This window comes from Ranitomeya variabilis, chromosome 6 (genome assembly GCF_051348905.1).
Source record: "Ranitomeya variabilis isolate aRanVar5 chromosome 6, aRanVar5.hap1, whole genome shotgun sequence".
In the NCBI taxonomy this organism is placed as follows: domain Eukaryota; kingdom Metazoa; phylum Chordata; class Amphibia; order Anura; family Dendrobatidae; genus Ranitomeya; species Ranitomeya variabilis.
In genome coordinates this window covers 67,349,813-67,374,747 of record NC_135237.1, presented here as the reverse complement: position 1 = coordinate 67,374,747, position 24,935 = coordinate 67,349,813, and the positions used below count along the sequence as shown (strand labels likewise).

Below are 24,935 nucleotides of genomic sequence, written 5' to 3'. Positions count from 1 at the left end.
AGGCTTTCCCTCTTCCTTCCTGCCTGGGCAAGAATCTCGTCTGGCAGATGGATTCTAAAATTGATAGTTGGGCCTGAGAAAGGAGTTCTTGGTTGTTCGCCTACAGATCTTTGTAGTAACGCCCCTTTAAGGGTCTTGGGGAGCGGGTGGGGTGGTTGTGAGGACAGTTAGCTCTAGAAATGAAAGTCCAGGAACTGGTTAAAGAAAAAAAATCAATCCTCATTGACTTTCCAGTAGAGAAGAAAGGAGAAGGGGGTTCTAGTCTCTTCTTTTTTGACTAAAAAAAAAAAAAAAACAGATGCCTCTTTCAGTACTATCCTCAACCTGAAAAAGCTAAAAAGATCCTAAAAACTTATTCTTTAAAAATGGAATCTTTTCCATCATAAAACTACTGTAAATGTGCTGACACATGTTTGTTCTACACCTTTAGGATGCATTTTATCACCTTCCAATCCACATAGACGATCAGAAATTCCGAAGAGTGGCTGTAGCCTTAATCAGGCATTTCCAGTTCAGTTCCCTTGGGTTTTATCAATGACCCCACAAATTTTTACGAAAGTGATAGCAGTAGTTGACAGTTCATTTATGGGAACAGAACATTCATAGATGATTGCTTGATTAAAGGCATGATGGACGATTAGAATGTGTTAGAACAACCTTGATGAATCTTGGTTGCCTTAGGAACTTGAAGTAGAGATTGATTCCCTTTAGAGTTCAAATCTTTTTAGTCCTGCTGTTAGATTTGATAAATGAAAATTGTCAATTCCCAAAGGAAGAGATAGGACAGGTGTCAGTTCATGTGCTAAAAGCAGGGCTTTGGAGTCGGTAAGCCAAACCTCCGACTCCTCAATGTCCCTGACATCTGACTCCACAGCACTGCTTTACTACTGAGCATGTACATAAAGTGCAGTACAGATTCATCTCCTCTAAAAGCAGAGATCCTTAAATCAGGAATAGAACAGACATTTATAGGACATTTCATAACTTTCCAAAATTCTTAGGAAAAAATTTACATTACATACTGTATTGAACTACTGTACCAATTTATTATATATTTTAGGAGTTTGAGTCGGTTCATTTTACACCGACTCCACGACTCCGACTCCACAGCCCTGGCTAAAAGCGATGAAGAATGCCACTATGACCCTGAGGAAGGCCATGTCATTGCTGGTCTCTGTCCCCTTGTTTTTCAGCAGTCCTGTGGCCTCAGTTGCGCATCAAAAAACCTCAGTCGGAAGTTTTAATAATCAAAAAGGCGCTGCATTAACATCTAGAAGGAAGGGTAAGGAAGAGTAACCCTTTCCTTGGTCATGTCTTTCTGTTGGTGGTTAAATTCAGAAAATATATCAAAAGGAGTTCCTTGAGAAAATCCAGTTCAGAGTATTATAATGCAAGTCCAAAAGGTTGGTGAGCGTATTCAGACGATGGGATGGTCCAAGGTCGATGGACAAGAGAGGAAAAGATAGGGACCTGCAATCTAAAAGAGCTAAAGGCAGTGAAATATATGCTGTGAAGAACGTACTCTCATCGGTACAAGGCAGGCATGTTCGTATTCTATCAGACAACAGAATAACAGTGGTATACATCAACCATTAAGGAGGAACAAGATCCAATTTGCTGATGAAAGTAACAAAGCAGACCTTTCAGAAAAAGATCTCTTCATTGACAGCGTTACACATAATAAGTAAACAGAACAGTAAGGCGGACTTATTGAGCCGCAGTCGGTTGAGGCAAGGAGAGTGTAGCCTGAATTCAGCTATTTTTCAGCAAATTGTAGGATTATGGGGTCTCTCAGACCAGCTAATGCAACAGAAAAGTAAAGAATTTTACTCACTAAATCTCAGAAAACATCCTTATATGGTAGACGCCTTTCGAATCAAATGGCACTTCAGACTAGATTAAGTTTTTCCCCTACTAGACAATTTCAAGCAAGAGTAATTATAATAGCAACGTTCTGGCGCAAAATACCGTGGTTCTCATGGATGAGGTAGTTGTTGGTCTCCGATCCTTGGTTACTGCCATAGATCCTGGATCTTCTTGTTCAAGGTCCAGTTTGTCACCCCCAGGTAACTGGGTGTCACTTGATGGCTTGGAATTTGAGAGGTCACGATTAACGTAGTAAGGGTTCTCAGATTATAGGATTTTCACATTTCTAAAAAGTAGAAAACAATTAACAACTAACATCTACGGTAGAACATGGATAAAGTTCCTTAGCAGCTCAGGTGTAAAACTACGAGACTGTATTTCTAATTGAACCCATCGTAGAATTTCCCTAGAAAGGACTAAATAGGGGGTTATCTATTAGGAGCCTCGAAGTACAGATATCTGCCTTAGGGGCTCTACATAATTATGACCTAGCAAGTAATACGTGGATAGAGAGATTCATAAAATCATGTGACAGATCAAAACCAGTGGTTACTCCAAAACTTCCAACTTGGGATTTGAACCTGGTGCTGGAAGCACTGACGCCCTCCCCTTTCGAACCGATATTTTCTGCATCAGTCAAGAACCTTATGTTGAAAACAGTCCTTCTAGTCACCCTAACATCTGCTAGAAAAGTTGGTGGCATTCAAGCCTTGTCTGTTAGCATTCCCTTTATACAAATCCTGTATGACAGGGTTACCTTAAAGTCAGACCCAGTCAGTCAGTCTTACCTTTCCAAAGTTGCCACTAGGTTCCATAGAAGTCAGGACGTCATCCTCCCTTCCTTCTGTACTAACCCCAAGAATTATAAGGAAGAAAAATTTCACATCTTGGAAGGTAGAAGTATGTTTAAAATATACAGGGCCATGGAGGAAGAGTCAGTTATTTGTCTCCTTCCAGGGTTCTAGGAAGGGGATTTGAGCTTCAAGAAGTACCTTAGCTAGGTGGTGGTTCAGGTAGACCACTAATTTAGTCTCTCAAGTGATAGGGCATCTTCAGGGAATCTGAAGGCTCACTCTACTCGGGCCATGGCAGTCTACTGAGCAGATCGTGAATGTGTTTATCGACCAGAAATGTAAGGCAGCAACGTGGTCCTCTCCTCCTACATGCTATAAGCACAAAGCTTGATTTATCCTCCCAACACTGATTTATACTTTGGGAGAAGGGTTCTACAGGTGGTGGTCCCTCCCTAAGATGGATTTAATGCTCTGTACATTTCTCAGGCGGTGCTGTCACTGGTGATGGGGAAAATACTAAATAACTTGCCAGTAATGGGGTTTTCCAGAACTTATGTCAGCACCTGTATATTTTCCCCTCCTTCACGGGTGTGTGTGCACTGCTTGAAGTGGAGGTGCAATTCACACAGTGATTTAAATTAAAAAAAAAAAAATAAATATATATATATATATATATATATATATATATATATATATATATATATATATATATATATATATATATATATATATATATATATATATATATATATACATTCTCTATCGTATATGCTCGAGTATAAGCCGACCCCCCTAATTTTGCCACAAAAAAACTGGGAAAACTTAATGACTCGAGTATAAGCCTGGGGTGGGAAATGCAGCAGCTACCGGTAAATGTCAAAAGTAAAAATAGATACCAATAAAAGTAAAATTAATTGAGACATCAGTAGGTTGTGTTTTTGAATATCCATATTGAATCAGGAGCCCCATATAATGCTCCATAAAGTTTATGATAAGCCCCATAAGATGCTCCATATTAAAATATGCCCCATATAATCCTGCATAAAGGTTAATAATGGCCCCATAAGATGCTCCATAGACACATTTGCCCAATATAATGCTGCACAAATGTTGATTATGGCCCCATAAGATGCTCCATAAAGATATTTGCCCCATATAGTGCTGCACAAACGTTGATTATGGCCCCATACAGACACTTGCCCCATATAGTGCTGCACAAACGTTGATTATGACCCCATACAGTAATGAGCGGTACCATGTGACTGCTCAGTACAGGAAAAAGCTGCCGGCGCCGGGGAAAAGACGTGCAGAGACAGCACCAGGAGTAGCTGAGTATAATTAAACAGCCCCCGCTCCCCCTCCCCTGCCTACCCCTGGGTATGACTCGAGTATAAGCCGAGAGGGGGACTTTCAGCACAAAAAAATGGGCTGAAAATCTAGGCTTATACTCGAGTATATACGGTCTCTCTATCTCTCTCTCTATCTCTCTCTCTCTCTATCTCTCTCTATCTCTCTATCTCTCTCTCTATCTCACTCTATCTTTAGTCTTTCTTCTTAGGCTATATCCATAGGGCATCTTTTTTGAGTTGGGGCAAGCCCACTGAGTCTTTCGAGCAGATGATGCTCCACAAAACTTTTTTATTTTTTTTTTTTTTTTTGGTAGGGTTTTCCCATAATTTTTGTTTTTTACTCTAGTTTTCTAGTCCTTTTTTTTGTTTTCCTTTTTTCGCTCAATTCAATAATGAAGTAACTGCTAGCATTAATTTTTAAGCGAAAATGGTGGCAAACTGCTACAAAAGGCGTCTATATGTCTTCTGGGTGTTTTGGGGGTTCTTTCATTGATTTGTATTGGAAAGTACAGAGTGTTTAACCCCTTAAGCCCCGAGGGTGGTTTGCACGTTAATGACCGGGCCAATTTTTACAATTCTGACCACTGTCCCTTTATGAGGTTATAACTCTGGAACGCTTCAACGGATCTTGGCAATTCTGACATTGTTTTCTCGTGACATATTGTACTTCATGATAGTGGTAAAATTTATTCGATATAACTTGCGTTTATTTGTGAAAAAAATGGAAATTTGGCGAAAATTTTGAAAATTTCGCAATTTTCCAACTTTGAATTTTTATGCCCTTAAATCACAGAGATATGTCACGCCAAATACTTAATAAATAACATTTCCCACATGTATACTTTACATCAGCACAATTTTGGAACCAAAATTTTTTTTTTTTGTTAGGGAGTTATAAGGGTTAAAAGTTGACCAGCAATTTCTCATTTTTACAACACATTTTTTTTTAGAGACCACATCTCATTTGAAGTCATTTTGAGGGGTCTATATGATAGAAAATAACCAAATGTGACACCATTCTAAAAACTGCACCCCTCAAGGTGCTCAAAACCACATTCAAGAAGTTTATTAACCCTTCAGGTGTTTCACAGGAATTTTTTGAATGTTTAAATAAAAATGAACATTTAACTTTTGTTCACACAAAATTTATTTCAGCTCCAATTTGTTTTATTTTACCAAGGGTAACAGGAGAAAATGGACCCCAAAACTTGTTGTACAATTTGTCCAGAGTACGCTGATACCCCATATGTGGGGGTTAAACCACTGTTTGGGCGCATGGCAGAGCTCGGAAGGAAATGAGCGCCATTTGACTTTTCAATGCAAAATTGACTGGAATTGAGATGGGAAGCCATGTTGCGTTTGGAGAGCCACTGATGTGCCTAAACATTGAAACCCCCCACAAGTGACACCATTTTGGAAAGTAGACCCCTTAAGGAACTTATCTAGATGTGTTTTGAGAGCTTTGAACCCCCAAGTGTTTCACTACAGTTTATAACGCAGAGCCGTGAAAATAAAAATTCTTTTTTTTTTTCCACAAAAATGATTTTTTAGCCCCCAGTTTTGTATTTTCACAAGGGTAACAGGATAAATTGGACCCCAATAGTTGTTGTCCAATTTGTCCTGAGTACGCTGATGCCCCATATGTGGGGGGAACCACTGTTTGAGCGCATGGCAGAGCTCGGAAGGGAAGGAGCACTGTTTTACTTTTTCAACGCAGAATTGGCTGGAATTGAGATCGGACGCCATGTCGCGTTTGGAGAGCCCCTGATGTGCCTGAACAGTGGAATCTCCCCAATTCTACCTGAAACCCTAATCCAAACACACCCCTAACCCTAATCCCAACGGTAACCCTGACACTCCCCTAACTCTAATCCCAACCGTAAATGTAATCCTAACTTTAGCCCCAACCCTAACTTTAGCCCCAACCCTAACTTTAGCCCCAACCCTAACTTTAGCTCCAACCCTAGCCCTAACCCTAGCCCTAGCCCTAATCCTAATGGGAAAATGGAAATTAATAAATTTTTTTAATTTTATTATTTTTCCCTAACTAAGGGGATGATGAAGGGGGGTTTGATTTACTTTTATAGCGTTTTTATATCGGATTTTTATGATTGGCAGCTGTCACACACTAAGACGCTTTTTATAGCAAAAAAGTTTTTGCGTCTCCACATTTTGAGACATATAATTTTTCCATATTTTGGTCCAGAGAGTCATGTGAGGTCTCGTTTTTTGCGGGACGAGTTGACGTTTTTGTTGGTAACATTTTCGGGCACATGACTTTTCTTATCGCTTTTTATTCCGATTTTTGTGAGGCAGAATGACCAAAAACCAGCTATTCATGAATTTCTTTTGGGGGAGGCGTTTATACCGTTCCACGTTTGGTAAAATTGATAAAGCAGTTTTATTCGTCTGGTCAGTACGATTACAGCGATATCTCAATTATATCATTTTTTTATGTTTTGGCGCTTTTATACGATAAAAGCTATTTTATAGAAAAAATTATTATTTTGGCATCGCTTTATTCTGAGGACTATAACTTTTTTATTTTTTTTGCTTATGATGCTGTATGGCGGATTGTTTTTTGCGGGACAAGATGACGTTTTCAGCGGTACCATGGTTATTTATATCCGTCTTTTTGATCGCGTGTTATTCCACTTTTTGTTCAGCGGTATGATAATAAAGCGTTGTTTTTTGGCTCGTTGTTTTTTTTTTTTTTTTCTTGCGGTGTTCACTGAAGGGGTTAAATAGTGGGACAGTTTTATAGGTTGGGTCGTTACGGACGCGGCGATACTAAATACCGTATATACTCGAGTATAAGCCGACCCGAGTATAAGCCGACCCCCCTAATTTTGCCACAAAAAACTGGGAAAACTTATTGACTCGAGTATAAGCCTAGGGTGGAAAATGCAGCAGCTACCGGTGAATTTCAAAATTAGAAATCGATACTCCATACCATTCATTATGGCCCCATAGATGCTCCACATAAAGCTGTGCCATATATAATGCTCTGCACCGTTCATTATGGCCCCATAGATGCTCCACATAAAGCTGTGCCATATATACAATGCTCTGCACCGTTGCCCCATAGATAGCTGTGCCATATATATAATGCTCTGCACCGTTGCCCCATAGCTGTGCCATATAGTGCTCTGCACCATTGCCCCATAGCTGTGCCATATAGTGCTCTGCACCGTTGCCCCATAGCTGTGCCATATATATAATGCTCTGCACCGTTGCCCCATAGCTGTGCCATATAGTGCTCTGCACCATTGCCCCATAGCTGTGCCATATAGTGCTCTGCACCGTTGCCTCATAGCTGTGCCATATAGTGCTCTGCACCGTTGCCCCATAGCTGTGCCATATAGTGCTCTGCACCGTTGCCCCATAGCTGTGCCATATAGTGCTCTGCACCGTTGCCCCATAGCTGTGCCATATAGTGCTCTGCACCGTTGCCCCATAGCTGTGCCATATAGTGCTCTGCACCGTTGCCCCATAGCTGTGCCATATAGTGCTCTGCACCGTTGCCCCATAGCTGTGCCATATAGTGCTCTGCACCATTGCCCCATACCTGTGCCATATAGTGCTCTGCACCGTTGCCCCATAGCTGTGCCATATATATAATGCTCTGCACCGTTGCCCCATAGCTGTGCCATATAGTGCTCTGCACCATTGCCCCATAGCTGTGCCATATAGTGCTCTGCACCGTTGCCCCATAGATAGCTGTGCCATATAGTGCTCTGCACCATTGCCCCATAGCTGTGCCATATAGTGCTCTGCACCGTTGCCCCATAGCTGTGCCATATAGTGCTCTGCACCGTTGCCCCATAGCTGTGCCATATAGTGCTCTGCACCGTTGCCCCATAGCTCTGCCATATAGTGCTCTGCACCGTTGCCCCATAGCTGTGCCATATAGTGCTCTGCACCGTTGCCCCATAGCTGTGCCATATAGTGCTCTGCACCATTGCCCCATAGCTGTGCCATATAGTGCTCTGCACCATTGCCCCATAGCTCTGCCATATAGTGCTCTGCACCGTTGCCCCATAGCTCTGCCATATAATGCTCTGCACCGTTGCCCCATAGCTCTGCCATATAGTGCTCTGCACCATTGCCCCATAGCTGTGCCATATAGTGCTCTGCACCATTGCCCCATAGCTCTGCCATATAGTGCTCTGCACCGTTGCCCCATAGCTCTGCCATATAATGCTCTGCACCATTGCCCCATAGCTCTGCCATATAATGCTCTGCACCATTGCCCCATAGCTGTGCCATATAGTGCTCTGCACCGTTGCCCCATAGCTCTGCCATATAGTGCTCTGCACCGTTGCCCCATAGATGCTCCACATAAATCTGTGCTGCTGCTGCAATAAAAAAAAACAAAAAACAAACTCACCTCTCTTGCTTGCAGCTCCTCGGCGCCATCTTCCCGGCGTCTCTCCGCACTGACTGATCAGGCAGAGGGCGGCGCGCACACTATATGCGTCATCGCGCCCTCTGCCTAAACAGTCAGTGCAGAGAGACGCCGGGAAGATGGCGCGATGCCCGGCGTGTGGAACGAGGACAGGTGAATATGACATACTTACCTGCTCCCGGCGTCCCGCTCCTTCCCCCGGACAACTGGTCTTCGGTGCCGCAGCCTCTTTCTCTATCAGCGGTCACCGGCACCGCTTCATTAGAGAAATGAATACGCGGCTCCGCCTCTATGGGAGGTGGAGCAGCCTATTCATTTCTCTAATGAGCGGTCCCACGTGACCGCTCAGGGGAAGAGGCTGCGGCACCCGGAGACAGTGGGACGGGCAGGGGGAGCGCCAGGAGCCCCGGAAGCAGGTGAGTATATGACAGTGCTCACCCGCCGACCCCACCACCGATCATGACTCGAGTATAAGCCGAGGGGGCACTTTCAGCCCAAAAATTTGGGCTGAAAATCTCGGCTTATACTCGAGTATATACGGTATGTGTACTTTTATTGTTTTGTTTTTTTATTTAGATAAAGAAATGTATTTATGGGAATAATATATATATATATATATATATATATATATATATATATATATATATATATATACGGGTCCTTCTCAAAAAATTAGCATATAGTGTTAAATTTCATTATTTACCATAATGTAATGATTACAATTAAACTTTCATATATTATAGATTCATTATCCACCAACTGAAATTTGTCAGGTCTTTTATTGTTTTAATACTGATGATTTTGGCATACAACTCCTGATAACCCAAAAAACCTGTCTCGATAAATTAGCATATTTCACCCGGCCAATCAAATAAAAGTGTTTTTTAATAACAAACAAAAAAACCATCAAATAATAATGTTCAGTTATGCACTCAATACTTGGTCGGGAATCCTTTGGCAGAAATGACTGCTTCAATGCGGCGTGGCATGGAGGCAATCAGCCTGTGACACTGCTGAGATGTTATGGAGGCCCAGGATGCTTCAATAGCAGCCTTAAGCTCATCCAGAGTGTTGGGTCTTGCGTCTCTCAACTTTCTCTTCACAATATCCCACAGATTCTCTATGGGGTTCAGGTCAGGAGAGTTGGCAGGCCAATTGAGCACAGTAATACCATGGTCAGTAAACCATTTACCAGTGGTTTTGGCACTGTGAGCAGGTGCCAGGTCGTGCTGAAAAATGAAATCTTCATCTCCATAAAGCATTTCAGCCGATGGAAGCATGAAGTGCTCCAAAATCTCCTGATAGCTAGCTGCATTGACCCTGCCCTTGATGAAACACAGTGGACCAACACCAGCAGCTGACATGGCACCCCACACCATCACTGACTGTGGGTACTTGACACTGGACTTCAGGCATTTTGGCATTTCCTTCTCCCCAGTCTTCCTCCAGACTCTGGCACCTTGATTTCCGAATGACATGCAAAATTTGCTTTCATCAGAAAAAAGTACTTGGGACCACTTAGCAACAGTCCAGTGCTGCTTCTCTGTAGCCCAGGTCAGGCGCTTCTGCCGCTGTTTATGGTTCAAAAGTGGCTTTACCTGGGGAATGCGGCACCTGTAGCCCATTTCCTGCACACGTCTTTCCACACCAGACTCAGTCAACTGCTTCCTCAGGTTCCCCAAGGTCTGGAATCGGTCCTTCTCCACAATCTTCCTCAGGGTCCGGTCACCTCTTCTCGTTGTACAGCGTTTTCTGCCACATTGTTTCCTTCCAACAGACTTACCATTGAGGTGCCTTGATACAGCACTCTGGGAACAGCCTATTTGTTGAGAAATTTCTTTCTGGGTCTTACCCTCTTGCTTGAGGGTGTCAATGATGGCCTTCTTGACATCTGTCAGGTCGCTAGTCTTACCCATGATGGGGGTTTTGAGTAATGAACCAGGCAGGGAGTTTTTAAAAGCCTCAGGTATCTTTTGCATGTGTTTAGAGTTAATTAGTTGATTCAGAAGATTAGGGTAATAGGTCGTTTAGAGAACCTTTTCTTGATGTTCTAATTTATTGAGACAGGTTTTTTGGGTTATCAGGAGTTGTATGCCAAAATCATCAGTATTAAAACAATAAAAGACCTGACAAATTTCAGTTGGTGGATAATGAATCTATAATATATGAAAGTTTAATTGTAATCATTACATTATGGTAAATAATGAAATTTAACACTATATGCTAATTTTTTGAGAAGGACCTGTATATATAAATTTTTTTTTTCTTTATTTAGGATTTTTTTTTTTTTTTTTTTTTTTTTTTACACGTGGAATTTTTTTTTTTTTTTCTACTTTGTCCCGGGGGGGACATCACAGATCGCTGATCTGACAGTTTGCACAGCACTCTGTCAGATCAGCGATCTGACTTAGAGCGCTGCAGGCTTACCAGCGCCTGCTCTGGACCCGGAAGTAATCCCTGCAGGACCCGGATGCAGCCCCGCGGCCATTTTGGATCCGGGGCCTGCAGGGATAGGAGGTAAGAGACGCTCGGAGCAACGCGATCACATCGCGTTGCTCTCAGGGAAGCCCGCAGGGAGCCCCCTCCCTGCGTGATGCTTCCCTATACCGCCGGAACACTGCGATCTTGTTTGATCGCAGTGTGCCGGGGGTTAATGTGCCGGGGGCGGTCTGTGACCGCTCCTGGCACATAGTGCCGGATGTCAGCTGCGATAGTCAGCTGACACCCGGCCGCGATCTCCCCGTGAGCGCGGCCGATCGCTATGACGTACTATCCCGTCGGTGGGAATTAAGGCCCACCCCACCTCGACGGGATAGTACGTCATATGGGATTAAGGGGTTAAAGTGGAAAACAAATGAATTAAAAGGTCACTTCTTCATAACCTCTTGGCGGCCATCGATTCCAAAAGCAGTTAAAGGACACTCAAAAGGCTGAACATGTGATTAGCAAGACGTTTTTACATATAAATGCGAAAGTTGTTGCGTTGTGCATATACACTTGTGCATTTCCTATTTTGTTTGTTCCTACCTAAGTTTTCAATTGTTTAAAGATCTGTAGGTCTGATGTTTCTTCTTAGTTTTACATGTATTTCTCATGACCCAGTATGATTATAGAAGTCTTAAGTTTTCAATGTTGAGCAATCTAAAGAAACACTTAAAGGATGAATTAACATTTCAGTAGAAGTAACAAACATAATTTCCATCCTGTCACATATTGGTGACCTTTTGTGACAGCTTGTCTCTATTGGAGGGAAGTATTTTTATGTGCTGATTAAAGATGTCATTTGAAACCATTTTATTACTAGGGATGGTGAAATTAATCTTGACACTTGGAGCCAGATGAAAAATAATTGCTGATTCACGGCATTAACTGTGAATGGAAGTCCGGTGCAGGCGGGAGCACCAGGGATAGAAGGGGGTTGGTAATGGGGGTGAAGATCAAATCTCTCATGTTATGTGTGGGATTTCTAATTAACACTTTCCTGCAATGTAAAGTTCTCGTATTTATGAAGACCTCCATTATTGAGTGGTCAATGGTACTGATGTTATCTCCTGGAGGATCACATATCTTCCTTTGTGTCCCCATTATACCTTTTTATTTTAACAGTAGGTTTATGCAAAAGATCACAATTTTCTTTTTAAGAAGTTACGTGGTTGATCGATAAAGAAATCTGTCACGAATGGATCTGCAGAAATCCATGCACCTGCTTGCAGAATTACACATGTTTGCAGGGAAATTTCTGCAACTTGAATATACCCTTTTTACACCTTGAATATACCCTTTTTGGAAGTGCATTGAACAGCAAGGTGGATTGCTGCAGAGGGGAAAAAGAAAAAAAAAATCTTTAAATCTTCAGTTTAGCGAGTGTGAGCGAGCCGAGTGTGACCTGAGCGTAAGTGTGACTTGTGATTCAGTGACTTTGGATTCAGGGAGTTTCCAAGGGAGGAATTACTGAATTACTGTCTGTATTTTATTGATACTTTGTATTTATTTTTATTTAACGCTTTTGTCTGGTGCAATCCCCATTAGGAAATGTGCTCCACTATTGTTAATGCCATCCAGTGCACATCTTGCCACATGTATGCAGTCCTTGATCAGCCGGTCGAGGGTGCATACTGCTGTGCGAGATGTGAGTACGTTGAGCATTTGGAAGGCCAGATTCTGGATCTAAATGTGCAGCTGGCAACACTGAGATCCATAGACAATATGGAGAGGAGTCTTCTGTTCACAGAGCAGACGCTTAATGGGATAGATGAGGGGGGATGGTAGGATGGAGCTGCAGGACAGTGAAGTAGCTAGCTGGGTGACAGTTAGGAAGTGGGGTAGAGAGAAGAGTGCCAGGGAGGCTAGTCCTGATCTGGCACACCCCAATAAGTTCGCTAAGTTGGCAGATGATGGGGGTGCCAGTACAGGGGTAGCACTGCTGCAGCCAGGCATGTCCTCTGAAAGCCGGAGGAGTGACTGCTCCAGTAAGGAGGGAAAAAGGAGAGCAGGGCAGGCCAGACAGGTGCTGGTAGTGGGGGACTCAATTATTAGGGGAACAGATAGGGCAATCTGTCACAAAGACAGGGATCGTCGTACGGTGTGCTGCCTACCTGGCGCTCGACTCCAACACATCACTGATCGGGTGGACAGATTACTGGGAGGGGCTGGTGAGGACCCAGCGGTCATGGTGCACATTGGCACAAATGACAAAGTTAGAGGTACGTGGAAGGTCCTTAAAGATGATTTCAGGGAATTGGGCTGCAAGCTGAAAGCGAGGACCTCCAACGTGGTATTTTCCGAAATACTGCCTGTACCACGTGCCACGCCAGACAGGCAACAGGAGATTAGGGAGGTTAATAAGTGGCTCAAGAATTGGTGTAGGAAGGAGGGGTTTGGGTTCCTGCAGAACTGGGCCGACTACTCAGTGGGCTACAGCAGAGGTCCCCAACCGCCGGTCCGCGGACCAGGACCGGGCCGTTGGGGTTTATCAGCCGGTCCGCGGCGCCGCTGACAGCTACTTTAGCGGCTAACCACACCGGTTGTGCGGCCTCTATTCTGTCACACTGCAGCGCCGCAGCGTTCATCATTCCCCCTTTGGTGGGCGGCCGTGGAGTTCGGGCGGAAGTCTCCTCCCCCTCATCCGCCACTCCCTCCTCCCATCTCCCGCTGTACGAGCAGGGCGGGCGGCTTCCACAGCCCGCCATGTATTTCCGGAGTCACCATGGGTGCCTGTGCGTGTGTGCGGGAACAGCGGGCTGGGCCCCTCTGAATGAAGGTATTACCGGCGGCTGTGCAGGGTCCATGTGTGGGGAGCTGGGGTATATGTAGCAGTGCTGAATATTTTTTTGTTGATAGGATTTCATGAAGTGGCCATGAAACTTAATAAATAACAAACTCAGCTCTGCTACATCAGTAAAAAACCAATTGATTAATCATTAATCAATTGGTTTTTTACTGATGTAGCAGAGCTGAGTTTGTTATTTACTGTTTGTTACTCATGTGCTCTCAAGAGAAGTTATTGGTCCACACTGCACTGATAAAAGTACCACAAAGCTTTAGCATGAGGCCAGATGTAGCAGAGAGGAATGTGTCACTTGTAGATTTCATACACAGAGTGATTCATTTGTCGGGTTTATGAAACACTGAACACAGATGTAGCAGAGCTGATGGTGTCACAGCAGAGTACATTCATTAATGATTAATGAATGTACTCTGCTGTGACACCATCAGCTCTGCTACATCTGTGTTCAGTGTTTCATAAACCCGACAAATGAATCACTCTGTGTATGAAATCTACAAGTGACACATTCCTCTCTGCTACATCTGGCCTCATGCTAAAGCTTTGTGGTACTTTTATAAGTGCAGTGTGGACCAATAACTTCTCTTGAGAGCACATGATCAATGACTAACACAGGTCTGCTACATCCGCACCGCTGTGCCGGAGGAAATGTTATGGAATGATCAGGAAACTGTCAAGGAGCGAAAGAAAAAGAACAAATCCAGCCCTCATTATAAATGTCATAATTATATGATAAGTATGCACTAAGCTCCATCCCTCCATAACCCCACCCCCATATGACCAAAACCCCGCCCCTGCCCCACCCCCACCGGGCCATGGAAAACTGGTCTTGCTTAAAGCCGGTCCCTGGTGCAAAAAAGGTTGGGGACCTCTGGGCTACAGGCTCTATGCTAGGGACGGGCTGCACCTCAATGGGGAAGGTCCAGCTGTGCTGGGGGAGAAAATGGCTAGAAGGTTGGAGGAATGTTTAAACTAGGGATTGGGGGGGAGGGTATTGATTTTAGAGGAGGGGAAGATAGTGCAGATAGAGACCTGGGCACAAATAAGGAAGTTGGGGGTGGCGGTGGCATGGGGGGTGGGGTTAGAACAGTTAGTAATTTAAGAAAGAATAGAGGTACAGAGAGGAACATCAAGTGCATGTATACTAATGCCAGAAGCCTCGCCAACAAAATGGGCGAATTAGAACTAATGTTGTTGGAACATAATTATGACATGGTGGGGATATCTGAGACGTGGCTGGATGAGAGCCATGACTGGGCTGTTAACTTGCAGGGCTATAGCCTTTTCAGAAATGACCGTACAGATAAGCGAGGGGGAGGGGTGTGTCTATATGTAAAATCATCCTTAAAATCCATCCGGCGTGATAATATAGGTGAATCTAATGAAAATATAGAGTCCCTGTGGGTGGAGATAAGGGGAAGGGGAAAAAATAATTACTGATAGGGGTTTGTTATTAATCTCCAAAAATATTGGAATCGATGGAGAATATCCTCGTAAAGCAAATAGATGAAGCTGCGACTCAAGGAGAAGTCATTATTATGGGGGACTTCAACTACCCTGAAATAGATTGGGGAACAGAAACCTGCAGTTCCAGCAAAGGTAATCGGTTTTTGACAACTATGAGAGACAATTACCTTTCACAACTGGTTCAGGACCCAACAAGAAGGGGGGCACTGCTAGACCTAATATTAACCAACAGGCCAGACCGCATATCAAATATAAGGGTTGGGGGTCACTTGGGGAATAGTGATCACAAAATAATAAGTTTTCATGTCTCCTTTAACCCCTTTACCCCCAAGGGTGGTTTGCACGTTAATTACCAGGCCAATTTTTACAATTCTGACCACTGTCCCTTTATGAGGTTATAACTCTGGAACGCTTCAACAGATCCTGATGATTCTGACGTTGTTTTCTCGTGACATATTGTACTTCATGATAGTAGTAACATTTCTATGATATTACCTGCGTTTATTTGTGAACAAACCGGAAATTTGGCGAAAATTTTGAAAATTTCGCAATTTTCCAACTTTGAATTTTTATACAATTATATTACAGAGATATATCACACAAAATACTTAATAAGTAACATTTCCCACATGTCTATTTTACATCATCACAATTTTGGAAACAATTTTTTTTTTTTGTTAGGGAGTTATAAGGGTTAAAAGTTGACCAGCAATTTCTCATTTTTACAACACCATTTTTTTTTTAGGGACCACATCTCATTTAAAGTCATTTTGACGGGTCTCTATGATGGAAAATACCCAAGTGTGACACCATTCTAAAAACTGCACCCCTCAAGGTGCTCAAAACCACATTCAAGAAGTTTATTAACCCTTCAGGTGTTTCACAGGAATTTTTGGAATGTTTAAATAAAAATGAACATTTAACTTTACACATTTACTTCAGCTCCAATTTGTTTTATTTTACCAAGGGTGACAGGAGAAAATTGACGCCAAAAGTTGTTGTACAATTTGTACTGAGTACGCCGATACCCCATATATGGGGGTAAACCACTGTTTGGGCGCAAGGGAGAGCTCGGAAGGGAAGGAGCGCCGTTTGACTTATCAATGCAAAATTGACTGGAATTGAGATGGGACGCCATGTTGTGTTTGGAGAGCCCCTGATGTGCCTAAACATTGAAACACCCCACAAGTGACACCATTTTGGAAACTAAACCCCCTAAGGAACTTACCTAGATGTGTGGTGAGCACTTTGACCCACCAAGTGCTTCACAGAAGTTTATAATGCAGAGCCGTAAAAATAAAAAATCATATTTTTTCACAAAAATGATCTTTTCGCCCCCAATTTTTTATTTTCCCAAGGGTAAGAGAAGAAATTGGACCCCAAAAGTTGTTGTCCAATTTGTCCTGAGTACGCTTATACCTCATATGTTTGGGTAAACCACTGTTTGGGCGCATGGGAGAGCTCGGAAGGGAAGGAGCGCCATTTGACTTTTCAATGCAAAATTGACTGGAATTGAGATGGGACGCCATGTTGCGTTTGGAGAGCCACTGATGTGCCTAAACATTGAAACCCCCCACAAGTGACACCATTGTGGAAAGTAGACCCCCCCTAAGGAACTTATCTAGATGTGTTGTGAGAGCTTTGAACCCCCAAGTGTTTCACTACAGTTTATAACGCAGAGCCGTGAAAATAAAAATTATTTTTTTTCCCCACAAAAATTATTTTTTAGCCCCCAGTTTTATATTTTCCCAAGGGTAACATGAGAAATTGGACCCCAAACGTTGTTGTTCAATTTGTCCTGAGTACGATGATACCCCATATGTTGGGGGGAACCACTGTTTGGGCGCATGGGAGAGTTCGGAAGGGAATGAGCGCCATTTGGAATGCAGACTTAGATGGATTGGTCTGTAGGCGTCACGTTGCATTTGCAGAGCCCCTGATGTAACTAAACAGTAGAAACCCCCCACAAGTGACCCCATATTGGAAACTAGACCTCCCAAGGAACTTATCTAGATGTGTTGTGAGAACTTAGAACCCCCAAGTGTTTCACTACAGTTTATAACGCAGAGCCGTGAAAATAAAAAATATTTTTTTTACGCAAAAATTATTTTTTAGCCCCCAGTTTTGTATTTTCCCAAGGGTAACAGGAGAAATTGGACCCCAAAAGTTGTTGTCCAATTTGTCCCGAGTACGCTGATACCCCATATGTTGGGGTAAACCCCTGTTTGTGCGCACGGGAGAGCTCGAAAGGGAAGGAGCACTGTTTTACTTTTTCAACGCAGAATTGGCTGGAATTGATATCTGACGCAATGTCGCGTTTGGAGAGCCCCTGATGTGCCTAAACAGTGGAAACCCCAAATTCTAACTGAAACCCTAATCCAAACACACCCCTAACCCTAATTTCAACTGTAACCCTAACCAAACCCCTAACCCTGATCCCAACCCTATTCCCAACTGTAAATGAAATCCAAACCCTAACTTTAGCCCCAACCCTAATTTTAGCCCCAACCCTAACCCTAGCCCTTACCCTAGCCCTAACCGTTACCCTAGCCCTAACCCTAATGGGAAAATGGAAATAAATAAATTTTTTTAATTTTTTTTAATTTTACGCAACTAAGGGGGTGATGAAGGGGGTTTGATTTACTATTTATAGCACGTTTTCTAGCGGATTTTTGATTGGCAGCCGTCACACACTAAAAGATGCTTTTTATTGCAAAAAATGATTTTTGCGTTACCACATTTTGGGAGCTATAATTTTTTCCATATTTTGGTCCGCAGAGTCATGTGAGGTCTTGTTTTTTGCGGGACGAGTTGACGTTTTTATTGGTAACATTTTTGGGCATGTGACATTTTTTTTATCTCTTTTTATTCCGATTTTTGTGAGGCAGAATGACCAAAAACCAGCTATTCATGAATTTCTTTTTGGGGGGGCGTTTATACCGTTCCGCGTTTGGTAAAATGGATAAAGCAGTTTTATTCTTCGGGTCAGTACGATTGCAGCGATACCTCATTTATATCAATTTTTTATGTTTTGGCGCTTTTATACAATAAAAACTATTTTAGAGAAAAAATAATTATTTTTGCATCATCTCATTAATTTCTTTGGATTAGTACTTGAACTGAGCAGTTCTCAATATAGTTTTGTGTTAATTAGTGTTCTAAAAGTTTGTTCATAGCTTGATTTTTGCACTAACTTTATGTTGTTGTCTGTTTTCCAGTGAAAAGCATGAACTCATCAAGAAGAAGTTGTCTTAACGATCCAGACTCATTCTGTTACATTTGTGGTGAATACACACTGCCAAAACATAGAAGAAACATAAGACTTCGTAAAAAAAAGTGTATTTTGCCTATTTTGGGGTTATGCTTGGGGACCAAGACAAGTTTTGGGCACCACACATAGTGTGCAAAGCATGTATCGAATTATTACGAAAATGGAGCAAAGGACAAAGAAAAAGCTTCAAATTTGGTGTTCCAATGGTGTGGAGAGAGCCAAAAAATCATCATGATGACTGTTATTTCTGTGCAGTGCAAGTGCAAGGATTCAATAAGCATAAGAAACGAAAATGGGAGTAACATGGAATCTGCAAGAAGGCCTGTCCCTCATTGTGAAGATGTGCCTGTACCTGTGTTTACCATAAATAACAGTCATCATGATGATTTTTTGGCTCTCTCCACACCATTGGAACACCAAATTTGAAGCTTTTTCTTTGTCCTTTGCTCCATTTTCGTAATAATTCGATACATGCTTTGCACACTATGTGTGGTGCCCAAAACTTGTCTTGGTCCCCAAGCATAACCCCAAAATAGGCAAAATACACTTTTTTTACGAAGTCTGTTATGTTTCTTCTATGTTTTGGCAGTGTGTATTCACCACAAATGTAACAGAATGAGTCTGGATCGTTAAGACAACTTCTTCTTGATGAGTTCATGCTTTTCACTGGAAAACAGACAACAACATAAAGTTAGTGCAAAAATCAAGCTATGAACAAACTTTTAGAACACTAATTAACACAAAACTATATTGAGAACTGCTCAGTTCAAGTACTAATCCAAAGAAATTAATGAGATGATGCGTCGCATTTACCAACAAGTGCTATAAATAGGATACCAAAAATCTCAAAAACTTGAGCCAATCTGGCAAAACTGATGACATATTCAGAATCAGCACCCCAAAAATACCCTAAATTCGATGAAATATCTTTGGCACCAAAAATGCTGTTGACCAGTGTAATAAAGCGATGTTTTTGCCTCTTTTTTTTTTTTTTACGGTGTTCACTGAAGGGGTTAACTAGTGGGACAGTTTTATAGGTCGTTACGGACGTGGCGATACTAAATATGTGTACTTTTATTGTTGTTGTTTTTTTATTTAGCTAAAGGAATGTATTTATTGGAACAATATTTTTTTATTATTTATTTAGGAATTATTTTTTTTTTACGTGATTTTTTTTTTTATATATACATTTTTACTTTGCCCCAGGGGGGCATCACAGTAAAGTGACAGATCGCCGATCTGACACTTTGCTATGCACTGTGTCAGATCGGCGATCTGACGTGCACAACAGGGAAGCTTCCCGGCGCCTGCTCTGAGCAGGCGCTGTGACGTCACCTCCCTGCAGGACCCGGATGCAGCCCCGCGGCCATTTTGGATCTGGGGACTGCAGGGAGGAGACGCTTGGTACAACGTGAGCACATCGCCTTGTACCGATCGTCTCAGGGAAGCCCGCAGGGAGCCCCCTCCCTGCGCGATGCTTCCCTGTACCGCCGGTACACTGCGATCATGTTTGATCGCAGTGTGCTGGGGGTTAATGTGCCGAGGGCGGTCCGTGACCGCTCCTGGCACATAGTGCCGGATGTCAGCTGCGATAGTCAGCTGACACCTGGCCGCGATCGGCCGCGCTCCTCCCGTGAGCGCGGCCGATCGCGCTGGACGTACTATTCCGTCCTTGGGAATTAGGGCCCACCCCACATGGACGGAATAGTACGTCCAATGGCAGAAAGAGGTTAATAAGATGTGTAGTAGAGGGGTTACAAGGACACTAAACTTCCGGAGGGCAAATTTCCAACGGATGAGAGATGATTTTGGTGCAATTAACTGGGACGATATCCTGAGACATAAAAATACACAAAGAAAATGGGAGACGTTTATTAGCATCCTGGATAGGACCTGTGCACAGTATATACCGTATGGGAATAAACATACTAGAAATAGGAAGAAATCAATATGGCTAAATAGAGCTGTAAGTGGCGCAATAAGTGACAAAAAGAAAGCATTTAGAGAATTAACGGAAGTAGGTAGTGGTGAGGCATTAAATAAATACAAAAATTAAATAAATTCTGTAAAAAGCAAATCAAGGCAGCAAAAATTGAGACAGAGACTCATTGCCAGAGAGAGTAAAAATAATCCCAAAATATTCTTTAACTACATAAATAGTAAGAAACTAAAAAAATGATAGTGTTGGCCCCCTTAAAAATAGTCTGGGTGAAATGGTGGATGAGGATGAGGAAAAAGCCAATCTGCTAAATTACTTTTTTTCATCAGTATTTACAAAAGAAAATCCCATGGCAGACAACATGATCAGTGATAACAAAAATTCCCCATTAAGTGTCACTTGCTTAACCCAGCAGGAAGTACTGCAGCATCTAAAAATCACTAAAATTGACAAATCTCAGGGCCCGGATGGGATACACCCCCGAGTACTGCAGGAATTAAGTACAGTCATTGATAGACCATTATTTTTAATCTTTAAAGAGTCCATAATAACAGGGTCTGTACCACAGGACTGGCGTATAGCAAATGTGGTGCCAATATTCAAAAAGGGGACAAAAACTGAACTCGGAAATTATAGGCCAGTAAGCTTAACCTCTACTGTGGGTAAAATCCTGGAGGGCATTCTAAGGGATGCTATACTGGAGTATCTGAAGAGAAATAACCTCATGACCCAGTATCAGCACGGGTTTACTAGGGACCGTTCATGTCAGACTAATCTGATTAATTTCTATGAAGAAGTAAGTTACGGACTGGACCAAGGGAACCCAGTGGATGTAGTGTATATGGACTTTTCCAAAGCTTTTGATGCGGTGCCACACAAAAGGTTGATACATAAAATGAGAATAATGGGGATTGGGGAAAATATGTGTAAGTGGGTGGAGAGCTGGCTCAGGGATAGGAAACAAAGGGTGGTTATAAATGGAGCACACTCGGACTGGGTCACGGTTAGCAGTGGGGTACCACAGGGGTCAGTATTGGGCCCTCTTCTTTTTAACATATTTATTAATGACCTTGTAGGGGACATTCAGAGTAGAATTTCAATATTTGCAGATGACACTAAACTCTGCAGGGTAATCAATACAGAGGAGGACAATTTTATATTACAGGATGATTTATGTAAACTAGAAGCTTGGGCTGATAAATGGCAAATGAGCTTTAATGGGGATAAATGTAAGGTCATGCACTTGGGTAGAAGTAATAAGATGTATAACTATGTGCTTAATTCTAAAACTCTGGGCAAAACAGTCAATGAAAAAGACCTGGGTGTATGGATGGATGACAAACTCATATTCAGTGGCCAGTGTCAGGCAGCTGCTACAAAGGCAAATAAAATAATGGGATGCATTAAAAGAGGCATAGATGCTCATGAGGAGAACATAATGTTACCTCTATACAAGTCACTAGTGCGACCACACTTAGAATACTGTGCACAGTTCTGGTCTCCGGTGTATAAGAAAGACATAGCTGAACTGGAGCGGGTGCAGAGAAGAGCGACCAAGGTTATTGGAGGACTGGGGGGTCTGCAATACCAAGATAGGTTATTACACTTGGGGCTATTTAGTTTGGAAAAACGAAGACTAAGGGGTGATCACATGTATAAATATAGGAGGGGACAGTACAAAGACCTTTCTGATGATCTTTTTAATCAGACCTGAGACAGGGACAAGGGGGCATCCTCTACGTCTGGAGGAAAGAAGGTTTAAGCATAATAACAGACGCGGATTCTTTACTGTAAGAGCAGTGAGACTATGGAACTCTCTGCCGTATGATGTTGTAATGAGTGATTCATTACTTAAATTTAAGAGGGGACTGGATGCCTTTCTGGAAAAGTATAATGTTACAGGGTATATACACTAGATTCCTTGATAAGGCGTTGATCCAGGGAACTAGTCTGATTGCCGTATGTGGAGTCGTGAAGGAATTTTTTTCCCCAATGTGGAGCTTACACTTTGCCACATGGGTTTTTTTGCCTTCCTCTGGATCAACATGTTAGGGCATGTTAGGTTAGGCTATGGGTTGAACTAGATGGACTTAAAGCCTTCCTTCAACCTTAATAACTATGTAACTAAAGTAAATGTAACCGGGGTTTGCCATGTTCTTGCTCTTTTTACAAATGAGCATGTGCAGACGACCGTGTGTTCTCCATCCAAGAAAGACAGTCCGACTATGCTGATTTCACAAGTTTGATCAGAATGGGATCTGAGTTTCTCGGATGTAGAGCATTTAAAAAAAAAAAAAACACATTCCAGTGTGGTACAGTATTTTCCATGGACCAATAGACATGAATGGGCAAGTTCCATCCATATTAACTGCCTCCCCCCCCCTCTTGCTCCTTGCCCCAGCACTTGAGGAGTCAAGACCTGCGGCCATCGAGGAGAGGTGAGTATTTCATTTTTCATTAATATATGGGGTCCATACTGTATGGCGCAATATATGGGCCCCATACTGTATGGAGCAATATATGGGGCCTGATCTGTATGGAACAATAAAAAGGGACCATTGTGTGTGTTGAGCAATATATGGGGCCCATACTATATGGCGCAATATATGGGACCTATTCTGTATGGGGCCTGTTCTGTATGGAACAATAAAAAGGGACCATTCCGTGTGTTGAGCAATATATGGGGCCCATTTTTCTGTATGAAGCACTAAATGGGGCCCATTTTTCTGCATGAAGCATTATATGGGGCACATTTTTCTGTATGAAGCATTATATGGGGCACATTATTCTGTATTAAGCATTATATGGGACACATTTTTCTGTATGAAGCATAATATGGGCCCATTATTCTGTATGAAGCATTATATTGGGCCCATTCTGTATGAAGCATTGTATTGGGCCCATTATTCTGTATGAAGCATTATATGGGACACATTTTTCTGTATGAAGCATAATATGGGCCCATTATTCTGTATGAAGCATTATATTGGGCCCATTCTGTATGAAGCATTGTATTGGGCCCATTATTCTGTTTGAAACTATTGTAGAGTTTTACAATAGATATCGCTCATGTCATGTGAGAAGTGAAATCGTTGGCATTGTACTATATCTATATTTCTCTGGTGTATCTGTGCATCCTGAGTTGTGGTATGTGTTAAAGTGGCCCACGAAAACCTGGAGCCGGCCCTTCCCCCACCAATGACTGGAGGGCGAGTGCTGTGCCCCTTCACTGCTTACCTTGCACAGCACCATACGTTCCATTGTGACAGTGGTAGGTACTGCAGCTGTTTGCATCTCCCTCCTATTGAAGTAAATGGTACTGCACTGCTCTGCCAGGCACAGCTACAACCTAGTAAATAGTAGAGGGATGCAGTCAGCCCCACACCGATCTAATATTGATGGCCTGTTCTAAGAATATGCCTTTAACGTGAAAGTCTGTGAAAAGATTTGTGTTTTTTTTGCAGTCATTAGCTGTGTTCCTACAGTGCATTTTGGATGTTTTGCCTTTTGAATCCCATCCCAAGCATGAGAATAAGGTCGTGTGATCTGTCAGCTTCTCCCTTGCTAACCATGGTTGCTTGCACATTACAGAACTCTCTGAAGAAGCCAAGGCTTCCCTAATGGAGTTTGAAGAGATGGAACGCCAGCGCAAATTAGGGCGTTACGGCCAAAGAAGAGGTGGCAGACGAGGGGGCAATCATGGCATGTCCCGTGGCATGGGAGAAAGAAATGATGTAGACCGACGAAACCTGAGAGATCGTCATAACCAAGGGGTAACTGTTAACCTTACTGATATTTATGAATTCTCTTCTCATGTCTTGGCCATCATGGGACTGTTAAAGGGGAGATGAATCTCCTGCAGGACGCCGTCTTCCCATAAGCCTTATCCATGCAGTGGCCATATAAATATTGTATAACCCATTCTGTTGCATGTAAAATAGCTGACTAGTTCAATAGTAAAGAGATTCAATGTATTTAAATAAACCTTGAAAAGCAGCAGTCCTTTTTAAAAGGAATCTGCCAGCAGGTTTTTGCTAAGTAATCATAGAATCATAGACTGGTAGAGTTGGAAGGGACCTCCTGGGTCATCCGGTCCAACCCCCTGCTCAAAGCAGGATTCACTAAATCATCCCAAACAGATGTCTGTCCAGCCTCTGTTTTAAGACTTCCATTGAGGAGAACTCACCAGCTCTCGTGGCAGCCTATTCCACTCATTGATCACCCTGTGTCAAAAAGTTTTTTCTATTATCTAATCTGTGTCTCCTCCCATTCAGTTTCATCCCATTGCTTCTAGTCTTTCTTTGTGCAAATGAGAATAAAGATGATCCTTCTACAATGTGACAGCCCTTGAGATATTTGTAGACAGCTATTAAGTCTCCTCTGTCGTCTTTTTTGCAAGCTAAACATTCCCAAATCTTGTAACTTGTTTGTTGTTGTCTTTTTTTAAGTGTGGTGCCCAAAACTATTCTGTTAGTTGCTGCCCACTGCTCCAGTTTATATCTTTTTGAATCCTCTCTCTCTCTTCTTCTCTAGTATTAGCTGTCCCTCCTAGCTTTG

At 42.5% G+C, this 24,935-nt stretch overlaps 2 protein-coding genes across 3 annotated transcripts in view; one reads left to right on the top strand and one right to left on the bottom strand.

Moving 5' to 3' along the window:
• LOC143781788 (protein NYNRIN-like) overlaps positions 1–24,935 on the bottom strand; it is a 1,337,202-nt gene that overhangs the window by 554,426 nt on the left and 757,841 nt on the right. The gene's annotated exons all lie outside the window — the stretch shown is intronic.
• The window catches only part of RBM33 (RNA binding motif protein 33), a 165,473-nt gene that overhangs the window by 45,486 nt on the left and 95,052 nt on the right, over positions 1–24,935 (top strand). For both annotated transcript variants that reach the window (XM_077268611.1, XM_077268612.1), the window contains exon 8: positions 23,970–24,151. In XM_077268611.1, the coding sequence (XP_077124726.1) occupies positions 23,970–24,151 (182 nt within the window). The remainder of the gene's footprint in view (positions 1–23,969; positions 24,152–24,935) is intronic.